The sequence below is a fragment of the Hemicordylus capensis genome, chromosome 3 (genome assembly GCF_027244095.1).
Source record: "Hemicordylus capensis ecotype Gifberg chromosome 3, rHemCap1.1.pri, whole genome shotgun sequence".
NCBI classification, from domain to species: domain Eukaryota; kingdom Metazoa; phylum Chordata; class Lepidosauria; order Squamata; family Cordylidae; genus Hemicordylus; species Hemicordylus capensis.
Window position 1 is genome coordinate 233,033,664 of NC_069659.1, and position 12,854 is coordinate 233,046,517.

Sequence of the window (12,854 nt, forward strand, 5' to 3'; positions counted from 1 at the left end):
ATACATTTAATAAAACAATATCACAATTAAAGAATGCCACAAGGAGACTGAAAAGTTAATTCAGGGTGGGGGGGGGGAAGCTTGAAATTTACTTCTGTCAATCAAGTTTCAGGGTTTGAAACTGACAGACTGCAGGAGTTCTAAAGGAGAAGCTGGCTTGTCTTTTGAAATCATTATAGTACTTTTTAATTATATAGAAATAAATTATATTTGATCAACACATACACAGTTGAATTAATCTGTTATTGAACCACTGTGCTTTGGGTTGCCTCTTTTGAAAACATCTTTTGCAGCAGAAACAAAATTACAAGGAGCCAGAGCCATATCCAGATTAATAGCGCGCATGGAGAGCAACACTTGCTCAACAATAGGGAAGGCAGGAGAACTCAGAGGCCTGTTAAGGAAACTGAGAGCTAATTTCTATACCGTGAACTTAGACTGGAGCCCTTTGCTATTTCCCCTCCTCCCCAAAAGATTAATGTTTCATTACGGTGTTTTTTTTAACACAGTCTTTCCTGTTTGATGATTTTGTGGATTCTCTTCGCTTTCCCCTCATTTATTTTCTGTTTCACGCCCGTCATTTTTCTCCTAGTGTGATGGAGAATAATTCTTCCTCTCCCTCTCTTTTATTTTGCCAGAGGGATTTGAAAGGCTTTAAATCAATGCCTTTCAGAGAGGTCCTTGAAGGAGGTCGCAAGCAAGGCTGGGAAAGTAGAAATTGGCCAAAAATTTACTTAGAAAAAAAGAATCCTAAAACATGCACACTCACAAAAGCTAATACCATGTCATGCTTGCAAAGGATGGGAAGTGTGGATGCAGTTCAAGGACTGTGTTCACTAGCTGGGATTTCACACCTTCCCAATTACATCAGGGTCTGGAATCCTAATGGAGTCCACAGACTTCATGTACAGGAACTGAATGTGGAACAAATTCTAACCATTTTTAAGAGGGTTAGCCATACTAGTTTGTAGCAGTAAACGTGACAAAGAATCTTGTAGCAGTCTCAGTGAACAAGCTGAGCCTTAGCCAGCAGTGTGATGCTACTGCTAAAAAAGCTAATGCAGTCTTAGGCTGTGTTAACAGAGGCATTGTGTCCAGCGTTCCACTCTATGCTGTGCTTATCAGACCTCACTTGGAAAACTGTGTCCAGTTCTGGGCCTTGCATGTTTTGGAGGACATTGGTAAACTAGAATGGGTTCAGAAGAGAGCAGTACAGATGGTGTGGGGTCTGGAAACCAAGTGCTATGAAACACAGTTGAAGGAGCTGTGTATGTTTAGCCTGGAGAATAAAAGACTGAGTGAGGGAAAGTGATATCCATCTGCAAATATCGTAAGGGCTATCATATAGAAGCAGTAACAGACTTTTCCTCTGTTGCTCCTGAGGGTTGAAATTACAAGGAAGCAGATTTAGGCTAGATGTTTGGAAGAATTTCCTAACTGTAAGGGTTTTTAACAGTGGAAGTTGGTCTCGTGCAGGGCTTGGCTCTCCTTCCCTGGAGGTTTTCAGAGGCTGGACTGCCATCTGTCAGAGATGCTGAAGCAGTTTTCTACACTAAGCAGGGGGTTGGACTAGAAGACCTCTAAAGTCCCTTCCAACTCTAACATGCTAGGATTCTTTGACAAGGTACAGTATATGCTGACATTTTCTATTTGGGTAAAGAGACTGGAATATATACAAAATATTTGTGCAATGTATCAGTAGAGAAGGCTACGTTTGTGTGTCTCTGTGTGTGTGTGTGCACATGCACGTGCACATGCGCATGCACGTGCAGAAGCGCTCTAACCCCCAGACCTTGGGGCCCCAGTCTATGGCCTTCAAGTCCGGAGGGGGGGGCCTCCCAACCCATGCCTGCTGCGGTGTGCCGAACCTACATTTTTAAAATTTCAGATACTGTGCGGCCAAGGGGTGGCTGCTGGTGGGGGGAGCCGAGCAGTCCTGCCCACCCATGGTGGTGGTGGCAGTTGGAGCAACCACTGGGCCTGTCCATTTGGCCCAGCAGCTCTTACTAACTGCAAGGCATGCCTGAGCAGTTGAGGGAGATTGTCGCAAGCCCGTGACCTGTGATGTCAAGGGCTTGTGACGATCTCCCTCATCTGTGCAGGCACGCCTCGCAGTTAGCAAGAGCTGCTGGGCTGAATGGACAGGCCCAGTAGTCACTCCAGCCACCGCCATGGTGGGAGGAGGACTGCTTGGCTCACCCCCGCCCCCAGCAGCCACCCCTCGGCCTTTATTTATTTAAAATTTAAAAAACCACGAAGGTTGGGTGTGGCAGGAGGCACCCCCAAAAGTGTGTGTTTAGAGCAGTGATTCTCAAACTTGGGTCCTCAGGTGTTATTGGACTTCAACTCCCATAATCCCCAACCAAAGGCCACTGAGGCTGGGGATTATGGGAGTTGAAGTCCAATAACACCTGAGGACCCAAGTTTGAGAATCCCTGGTTTAGAGTTTTACTTCTAAAATAAACAGAAATGAAAGTTTGTCATGACCATTACAACTGGAAAAGAAAACGCAATGACATAAACATGTTTGCCCTTCACAACTGAGGCAGTGTGCATTTTTTGTACTTGGGTATCTACAAAGATAGATTACTGCATAGGCAATAGAGGCAGTTGCCCGTGATGGCAATCTTGGGGCAGGGAAAGTTAAGTTAAATCTTTTTTTAAAAAAACTTTAAAAGTGCTGCTGTGCAGCAGTGGCGGCGAGAGCTCCTAGTGGGCCCATCCGCCTCCCAAATTCTGTCAGGCACAGGGCACTGCCTGCATGGACGGCGGCAGAGATTGTGAACCTACTTGAAGGAAGGGCAGGGTACATATATAATTAGTAGTAGTAATAAATAATAATATCTGTATAGATACCTTGGGTGGGTTATGTCTTTTGCTGCTCTTAGGTGGCCAAGGATTTTCCACCCCCGCTGCTGTAGCAAGGGTGGGGGTGGAGGGAGAAAGCCCCCCCTTTTCACTTTAAAAACCACCACTGTACATGGTGGGGTAAGGTCAGTGAAGCCCTCACAGCAGCGGCTGTGGGGGCCTCACAATCAGCCTGTGAGGTCAGGAGTTGACACTGACTTGACGGCACCGACTTGAGCAATTTACCCAAGGGCACCTAGTGAGTTTCATCTGAGTGGGAATTTAAGTCCAGGTGTCCTCAGCCCAGGTTCAACATTCTGTCCATTATATCACACTGGCAAAACTGCAGCTTTGCCAGTTTGGAGAGAAGAGCTAGTCTTGTGGTAGCAAGCATGACTTGTCCCCTTAGCTAAGTAGGGTTGCATATGCATAGCACTTGGTTTCCAGACCCCATACCCCACACCCTGGTTGCATATGGAAGGGAGACTAAAAGTGTGAATACTGTAAGATATTCCCCTCATGGGATGGAACTGCTCTGGGAAGAGCAGAAGATTTCAAGTTCTCTCCCTTAGTGGCTTCTCCAAGATAGGGCTGAGAGAGATTTCTGCCTGCAACCTTGGAGAAGCCGCTGCCAGTCTGTGAAGACAATACTGAGCTAGATAGACCAATGGTCTGACTCAGTATATGGCAGCTTCCTATGTTCCTATGCACTAAAATTGTACAACAGGAATTGTGCTAAGATGCATAAAACATTACATACAGTTACGCTGATTTGAAGGCCATGGTTCTAAGGTAACTACACGAATACTGGTTAAAACTCTGATAGGGTTTTCTTTAGCTTAACTCAACCCTATTCTTAAGCAACTTTGTGATTAATTTTTTAAAATGACAGTTTAATTGGACTAATAGCATAAGGGCTACTTCATGTTATTTTCTCCTGACATAGGTATTAATGCCTATATTGGGAGAAGAAAATGTGAAGCATCTTTCAAAGGGTTTTTTTTAAAAAACTGAAGTGCTTTAAATTCCAAGTCTGTGATTAAACCTTTGCAATTTCTTTTTATTGCAAACCCTTTGTCACCAACACAACAGAGGCTGTGTCTTGAATTGCAATAAATAATTACTGTTAACAACTATTGGCAATTCACTGGTCTTTGCAGCTAGATGAGTGAGTCATTACATTCTGGGGAAACAACGTCCATCAATAAATACTTTTTCACACCTATAAACTGGTTATAACACTGATTGTTAGCCTCCTAGGCCTAGATACATATGCGTATTGGGGAATGGGAGGATACCCTCCGTTGCTAATGGACTGTTCCTAGCTGTTAGGTTCTTTCCACACTACAGCGCTTTAGCACTGTGGAGGCACTGCTTTCCTGCAATTAGCTGGAAGAGCAATTATAGTTGTAGTTCCACACAGCATTAATGCAGTGCTGAGTTCCTAATTTCAATCCTACAAAGCGACACTCTATTATAACTGTGCAGGCGCCCTGGAGCGCCTCACAGTTCTCTGGGCTCGACCGTCAGGCCCAGTGGCTGCTCCCACTGCCACGGGGATAGGCCGGAGAGGTCTGCTTGGCTCACCATCACCCACCGGCGGCTAGAATTATTGGAAAAAAAATCGGGGATTCGGCCTCACGGCAGCAGGGGAGAAGCTCATGGCTGTAGCGGAGGGGAGCTCGCTGTGGCAGGGAGGGGGCTCCATGGTGGTGGTGGTGGGGCTTCATGGCAGCAGCAGGGGGCCTCACAGTGAGTGCAGTCCGGGCACAAAAATTACCTAGGTGCGCCATTGTTTAGAATTGCAGCCTTCTCATTATTTTTTCATTATTCTCAGTACTACTATACAGAATTCTATAATTCTGAAATAATATATTGTAGAACTGTTCAGTTGCACACTAGTAGAAATAAAGAACAATCCCAGCTTTTAAAAATTAATATGAAGTGAGGTGGGTGCAATCCACCCAGATATTCATGCCCCCTGTAACCTCTGAGATCCTTACTACATGTGCCCAGCATGAGGGAAAGATGGGGTGGCTGAAGAGGAAGAGGGGGAAACAATGATGAAAGACTCACCTCCCAATGGCTGAATTGTGCCACAATGCTGGCAGGAGCAAGAGAGTTTGCTGAAGTAACTACCAGCAGAAAAATGGGTTTATAGGCTGAGGATCTTCAGTGAATCCGCACTGTGAGGTTTAAAGGGATTCTGGGGGAGCATTCTGAGAACCACATAAATGTTCCATGAGGTCAGTTGACAGACTGGAGAGAAGTCAAAGAGGCAGCATGGAGGAATTTTTTAATCAATGGTTGAGAAGAAACTTGGTGTCTCATAGACTCAGTGATTATGCTAGAAAAAGGGCTGATATCTCTCTTTTTATTGTGTGGGGAGAAAGTCTGGAGTCTAAACCATCTTGCAGAAAAAGAAGCATATTGTTCACTGAGGCTGAGAGAGCTGCTTTACCTGAATTGGACCACTTCGGACTCAACCGTGATAGCTTACAAGAGGCCAAGAGAGCAGAAACCACCCTGGGATGGCAACCCAGGTCTAGGAAGGCCTGCCTTTCAACCTCCAAGTAATCAGATGGAATAACTGAGGCTAAAGGTAGAGGAGACGCTCTTGGAGGAACAAGTCTTGAATTTCTGGAAGAAGCCTTGGGCTCTGGATTGAAAAGACTACCAGGTTTTGGGGTGGGGAGAAATAGATTGCTTACCTGTAACTGATGATCCTTGAGTGATCCAGGTATATTCACACAACTGGGCAATGTGCATGCACACAGCAGCCACCTAGGTAGGATTTTCAAGCTCTGTGCGACATTCTCATTTCGCCCTGCACTCATGCGCATCTGTTAGGAATGGCAGTTGGAGTGCCATTACCTTCAGTTCCTGGACAACTGCCACATTCTCAGCAACCATCCTGTGTGGAACTTGGTAAGGTAAGTAAGAGATAATAGTTATTGAGAAACATCAGTTATCCCACCTGTAGCAGGGAGGATGAGTGGGTCGTGTGAGTACCACCAGATCACTCAAGGATAATCAGTTACAGGTAAGCAACCTGTTTATCCTTGACATGATCCCAGTTGTATTCACCCAACGGGGTGATTAGTAAGCTCCCTGCATTGGCAGGGGTGGGAGATACAGGTTGTGGCTTACTTCTTTGTCACCTGTCATGCTAGGTTCTGTTTCAAAACTCCTCTGCCAAATGCTGCATCCATTGTAGACCTAATGTCCACAGCATAATGCCCGATGAAGGGATTATCAGATGAGCAGATAGCTGGCCTTCTAATATTGTCTATAGACACTTCTGATAAATTGGCTCCAAGGAACCCACTGCATGCATAGAGTATGCTTTAATGTCTGTCAGTGGTTCCATCCCCTGGCTTTTATATGCTTTACTATAGCTGAGTCTATCTATCTGGATAATCTCTGTCCAGTTATATTTTCTCCTTTCTGAACTTCCCTGTAGGATACAAACACAGAGTTATGTTTTTGGGTGTCCTTTGTTCTGTTTAAGTAGAAGGTCAACGTGCATCTCACATCTAAGGTGTGTAGTTTTCATTCTATATCCATGTGTGGGTTGCGGAAGAAAGAGGGAAGGATGATATCTTGGTTAATGTGGAAGTTTGTATTTATTTTTGGTATGAAATTTAAGTCAGTACGAAGGACAACCTTCTCTTTATGGAATCGAACATAAGGTATATCTGCTCTTAACACATGTAATTCACTAACTCTTCTCGCAGTAGTCACTTTAATCAGAAATGCTGTTTTTAATGACAGAAACTTGTGACATTGTTGCCATCAGTTCAAAAGGATGGTTCATTAGGCCTTTTAAAACCATGATAGACTCCATTGATTTATTGGCTTCTGTACAGATAGGTATACATTTTCTAATCCTTTTAGGAATTATTTGGATAGCAGATGGGAGAACACAGTCCATGAATCCACACCCATATGGCAGTGGGAGATCGCTGCCAGGTGAACCCTTATGGAAGATTTGGATAAACCTATCAATTTCAAACTGGACAGGTAAATCAATATTTGGGTTATAGTGGCCAATGCTGGCAAGCGGGATCTGCCAGTACGATAGGCTCCGAATCTCTTCCATTTTGTGGCATACATTTTCCTCATCAACACTTTCTTTTCACTGAATAGAATCTGTTCTAGTAGTTCTTCACTTGTTGGATCCCCATGATCTTCCATGATGAGGGATTCAACATTTTTATGGCTGGAGTCCCCCATGTGTTGAATCTCTCTTGTAAATATTGGGGATGGATACTCCACTTGTGCATGTTTGTTTTGGTAACATCTCTGCTCAGGATGTCTGCTTCTATGTTGTCTCTTCCCCTGATATGTATCACAATGGATCTATTATTAGGATATATGTATCACAATGGATCTGTAATCTTCTATTATTATTATTATTATTATTATTTAGTTATTCAATTTCTATGCCGCCCTTCCAAAAATGGCGCAGGGTGGTTTGCAGCAGTCTATGCACCAGTTCTAAAACTGTATTGCCAGATTGCATAATAGGTGGCAAACTGTTCTCCCCTGGTTGTGCACATATGTTATTGCAATAGTATTGACATTATTTATTACTTGCACTTTCCCCGCCCTGCACCAGAGGAGGGGGTTGAGCTGGTCTTATGGTAAGGTAAGGTAAAGTGTGCCGTCAAGTTGATTTTGACTCCTGATGCCCCCAGAGCCCTGTGGTTTTCTTTGGTAGAATACAGGAGGTATTTACCATTGCCTCCTCCTGCGCAGTATGAGACGATGCCTTTCAGCACCTTCCTATATCGTTGCTGCCTGATATAGATGTTTCCCATAGTCTGGGAAACATAACAGCGAGGATTCGAAATGGCAACCTTCTGCTTGTTAGTCAAGCATTTTCCCACTGTGCCACTTAATGTGGTCAGTCTTATGGTAGCAAGCATGAATTGTCTCCTTTGCTAAGCAGGGTCTGCCCAGCTTGCATTTGAATGGGAGACTACATGTGAGCACTGTAAGATATTCACCTTAGGGGATGGGGCCACTCTGGGAAGAGTATCTGAGGTTCCAAGTTTCCTCCTTGGCATCTCCAAGATAGGGCTGAGAGAGACTCTTGGCAGTTTTTGTTTATTTGTTGTCCATTTGCTGCTCGCCTTATGAGGTCCCCACCCTGTTTTTGAAGCATCCAAAGTCACTATCACCTCTGGATACATGGGTTGAAACGGCATACCTGTGGTCAAGTTTTTTTTAAAGTTGTTTTACCACAGGAAGTAATGCTTCACATTCTCAGGAATGATCAAGGTCTGTGACTGATCTCCACTTTGGAAATCGAATGTCCCCAGAAACCAAAGTTGTAAGGGCTGCATTCTTCATTTCACACGCAGAATGGTGGCTCTGCAGGAGGCCGTCAGTCCTAGTAATATCTGGATAATATAATATAATATAATATAATATAATATAATATAATATAATATAATATCTGGCTTTAATTTGGATTTCTTGTGGTTGATCCTTATGCCCAGATTGTTTAATAACAACTTCATTTCCTCCAAATCCCTTTGCAGATGGTCTGGAGAATGAGCTGTCAATAACCAATCATCTAGATGCAAAAAGAGGTGCATGCCTCTTCCCCTCAAGTAAGCAACTATAATAACCATACACCTCATGAATGTTGTTGGGGCAGTTGAAATGCTGAAAGGTAGTACTTTGTTTGGTACACTTGATCGCCTGCCATGAACCTCAGATACTTCTTGCGATTTGGCCAAATTCTTATATGGAATTACTCTTCCTTCAAATCTATTGCAGCAAACCATCTGTCCCCTATTAATAGTGGAAGTATGGCCTGTATTGAGATCTTGCTGAATGTTGTGGTCTGAATTTTGGATAAACTCATTTAATACTTACAAATCCATGATTGGGTAGATGCCCCCATCTTCTATTGCATAATTGTTCTGAACAATGCAAAACACTCATCTGTCTGATGTTATCTATTTCCACAGTGAATAGTGGTCCACTATTAATGGGACTATCTAAACGGTTTGATGGCAGTTTGCGGAGTCATCTGTTTATTGTTCTCGCTTTGTTTCTGGTGGTGGGTTTTGTTTGTTTTGTTACTAGATACGTAGGGTCAATCTTGGTTTCTTCCCATCTTTTTGTACTCTCTCATGTTGGCTCTTATATTGCTGTAAAATATCTACCTACCTACCTTATGACTGCTCTTATATTACTATAAAATACCTACCTACCTACCTACCTAATGATTGGTTGAAGGTGTATGGTTGCTTATGTTTTGTTGCATAGTTCTGCTGAGTTGTCAGAACTGCAAATGTCTTAGATGTCAATTTTGGCCTTTTTCGTTTCTCTAATGTTTCATCGGTCTCCTTACTGAATAGTCCTTCACCCTCAAAGAGGAGGTGCTCTATCTTTTTCTGAGTTTTGTACTGTAGAGTGGATGAGCATAGCCAAACATGTCTGTGTAGTGCAGTTGCTCCAGCAGTATTCTTAGACTCACAGTCCATTAAATATCTCACTGTGCTTATCTGTTGTCTCGTGATGTCTGCAGATTTAACTTGTAATTCATTAATCTTATCCACTAAGCTCTCTGTCTTAGTATTTGCTGTTTCTTTTAATTGTTCTCAATGTGCATGTTGGTACCTAGACATAAATGCCATATAACTGGCTATCTGCAGAGACAAGGTTGAGGTTGAGTAAAATCTATGCCCCATCACATCTAACATCCTTCCTCCTCTATGCATGTTTTCTATCGGACCAGGATGAAGAGGTATAGTCCACAACTAAAGAACTGGATGTTTGAACAGGTATATACAATTTTCTTCTTTTACCTACACATGCACTCCATATGGAAGTTGCCATATACTGAGTCAGACCATTGGTCTATCTAGCTCAGTATTGTTTTCACAGACTGGCAGTGGCTTCTCCAAGGTTGCAGGCAGGAATCTCTCTCAGCCCTATCTTTGGAGAAGCCAGGGAGGGAACTTGGAACCTTCTGCTTTTCCCAGAGCAGCCAGCTTCATCCCCTGAGGGGAATCTCTTCCTGTGCTCACACATCAAGTGTCCCATTCATAACCAACCAGGGCGGAGCTTGCTTAGCTAAGGGGACGTCATGCTTGCCAGCACAAGACCAGCTCTCCTCCTATTGCATCATTTTGAATCTGTAACTGACATTTCCATCAATTTCCCTCCATCCCTTAAGGGGAATATCTGAGGGAATATCCTCAGATCAGATTGTGGGTCAGATGATGTACGAGATGCAGAGGTTGTTGCTGTGGCCATTGTTATTGTGTAGGTCAGTATATGTGGTTGAGGACATCTGACATCTTGAGGATGACAGAACATGCTGTCATCCTTCCTTGGACTTTCCTCAATATAACCACAGTGCATCTGTGGTTCATATCTTTTACTTTGAACACAGTAGTCTAATGAACTATGCATTCTAGTTCTAATGAATGCTCTTTAGAGGAGAATATGAATTAGAATTCAATTCTAAAGAATATGGAGCATATATTCTCCTGTATATTATTGCATGCTGATCTTTAGGTTGATAGTCATAATCCCCTGCATGCCATGGGTACACCATGCTGTTGGTTTTAGTCACATGGGACTGTGCCTGTAGCAGTGATCACACCATGGTTGTTCCGGTTTCCAGTTGTGCAACCTGCCCTTCCCATCCTCAATTGGTGATCTATGTGGAGCAGGAAATATTGAAGCGGTCTTTGGAATTTCAATCACCTCAACACTGTACCTGATATAACCTCTTAGTGAATGTGTTGGATATGCTCTGGATTCCAATGTAACTTTAGGCATTGTAGGTATAGCCAAAATATCAGTGCTGTGGAGCTACCATACATATTGGACTGTCCTCACTCTTTGCTAAGGTATCCAGTGTTAGAATTGTTGATGTTGATGGTACCAGTGATGGTGTCGACAAAACTGCAGTTGCAACCGTGTTCGTGGTTGATTTTGGCGGATTTGGTCCTGTCAATGATGCAGTTTCCCTTGACCCTTTTGCCAAAGGTTCCCTCGTTGTGGATGCTGATGCTGAAGTAGACATGGAGGGGGTAACTCTTGAATCTTGGTGTTCTGATGAAGAGGATGACTTGTGGAGTTTCTTCTTTTTGGTCTCTTTTGGCTCTCTCTCCAAGAGATTTTTTGTTATTTTGGCAGACTTCACTTTCCTCTTCCCTCCCCACTTTTTGAAGTGCTTGGGGTAGTGAGAAGCAGCTTCAACATCGAAGCACTCATCATGGAAATTGACTGTTCAGCTGATGTAGAAGTCTCTGTCCTTGGACAGAGTTTTCCCAAAGGTGATGCAGGTGTAGGCAGTGGGATTGCCAACCCTGTTCATACTGTAGCAACTGGCCTCGATGGGGAAGGGGCTGGAGTTGATGTCATTTTGCTGGGATAGCCATCGACATGGTGGTTTGTGGCAGTCTCAGTGCCAATGAACAGAGAACATCCTTTAAGCTGAGTTCATGGTTCTTCCACTTTTGTTTTGAAAAAGACAAACAGATTTTACATATGTTTTTCTTATGCTCTTGCCCAAGACACAGAAGGCACAAGTCGTGCCTATCTGAAGTGGGAAGTTCAGCTTTGCAAGATCTGCACAATTTGCAAGTGTTTTTATTGGTAATATAATTCAATCTCTCACACACTATTTTTCAGGTAGTTGAAGTTTTCCCTCCAATGATGCTGAGGGAATGGTCAGAAAGGAACTGAAGGTATCGATGCCCCAACCACCATTCTTAACGGATGAGCACAAGTGTGGGGTGGAGCGAGAGCATTGCGTGGAACTTGAAAGTCCTACTGAGGAGGCTGCTGCATGTGAATTGCCCAGTAGTGTGAATACAATCGGGATCATGTCAAGGATCTAGGAGCAACCTGGGAGCAATGAGGATGATATCTATTTCCAGGTCCTTGATATTTCTGATAGTTCTGAAGATCAAAGGAAGGGCAGAAAAAGCACAGAAAAGATCTTGAGATCAAAGAGCCTAAAAGTGTCCACCAAGGTTGTATTTCTTTCTTGTAGAGTACCTGCATTTGCTTTGGTGGCAAAGAGGTCCATTACCGGGATCCCAAATCTGAATGAGATTTGTATGAAAACCTGTGGTTCAGAGTTCACTCCAGCTGGTTCACAGATTACTGTGGTCGAGCCAGTCTGACTAGGTTGTTGAGTTCTCCTTTCAGATGCTTAGCTACTCGGGGTGTAAAACAAGTCTCCACTCATGGAAGCAAGAAGATCACTTCCTTGAGAAGTTATGGGAAGTTATATTCCTACATAAGCACTGAGGCTGATGTGTGTGTGGATTAAGATGTCCTGCCCAAGGAATCTTAGAGCAAAACCTTTGAGGGCTAAATGTATTTCCTGAAATTCCCAAAAGTAAACAATGTGAGCTGTCTTCTTCTTGGAGTAGGGGCCCCAAGCAAAGTTTTCTTGCAATAGGTTCCCCAGCTGATCAGGCTGGCACCGGTTAGAATAATTCTGGCTCGAGAAACTATGGGGGATCTCCAGATCAAAGTACTTCTCCTGGACCAGCTGGCCAGATATTTGTGAACCTCAAGATAATAGCAGTTGTGAGGATTCAGATAAGAAAAGATTTGGTCCCAGAACAGTGGAAAGGTCTGGAGTGAAGATGAGACCGAGCCAAACAATCCACGCTGGATCCCATCATCATGAAAAGATGCAAATGAAGCAGATTGCACATTTCCTCTTGACTGCTGATGCCAGAGAACATGGGGATGAAATCCTCTCTTTTGAAAGGAAGAATTTGTTTTTGCTGGTACCTAGAACAACTCCCAAATGCTGGATCTGCTGTGCTGGCATCAACCCTTCACTTTGTTCACTAGGAAGTCAGGAGGCTGCAAGACCCAGAGAGTAAAACACAATGCAGGCTCCATGATTCAAGGAAAAAGAGTTGATCAGCAGATAAGAATGGATGTATACACCAATAGTTCTGAGGTGGGCTATCAAAGCTACTTGAAAAGACTCAGGGGACTTCGGACAG

General features: G+C 43.6%; 1 protein-coding gene and 1 long non-coding RNA gene across 14 annotated transcripts in view; one reads left to right on the forward strand and one right to left on the reverse strand.

The window, feature by feature from the left end:
* Positions 1-12,854, reverse strand: part of CDH23 (cadherin related 23) — an 846,530-nt gene that overhangs the window by 273,987 nt on the left and 559,689 nt on the right. The window contains exon 1 of one of the 13 annotated variants that reach the window (XM_053312557.1): positions 5,559-5,708. The exons of the other annotated variants lie outside the window; for them this stretch is intronic. Within the exon in view, the coding sequence (XP_053168532.1) occupies positions 5,559-5,690 (132 nt within the window). The 5' untranslated portion in view covers positions 5,691-5,708. Of the gene's footprint in view, positions 1-5,558; positions 5,709-12,854 lie in introns of those variants that run through there. 13 annotated transcript variants of the gene reach the window in all.
* On the forward strand, positions 6,743-9,645 carry LOC128352205 (uncharacterized). The gene is made up of 3 exons (XR_008320258.1): positions 6,743-6,870; positions 8,397-8,468; positions 9,605-9,645. It is a non-coding gene; the product is annotated as an uncharacterized LOC128352205 (long non-coding RNA).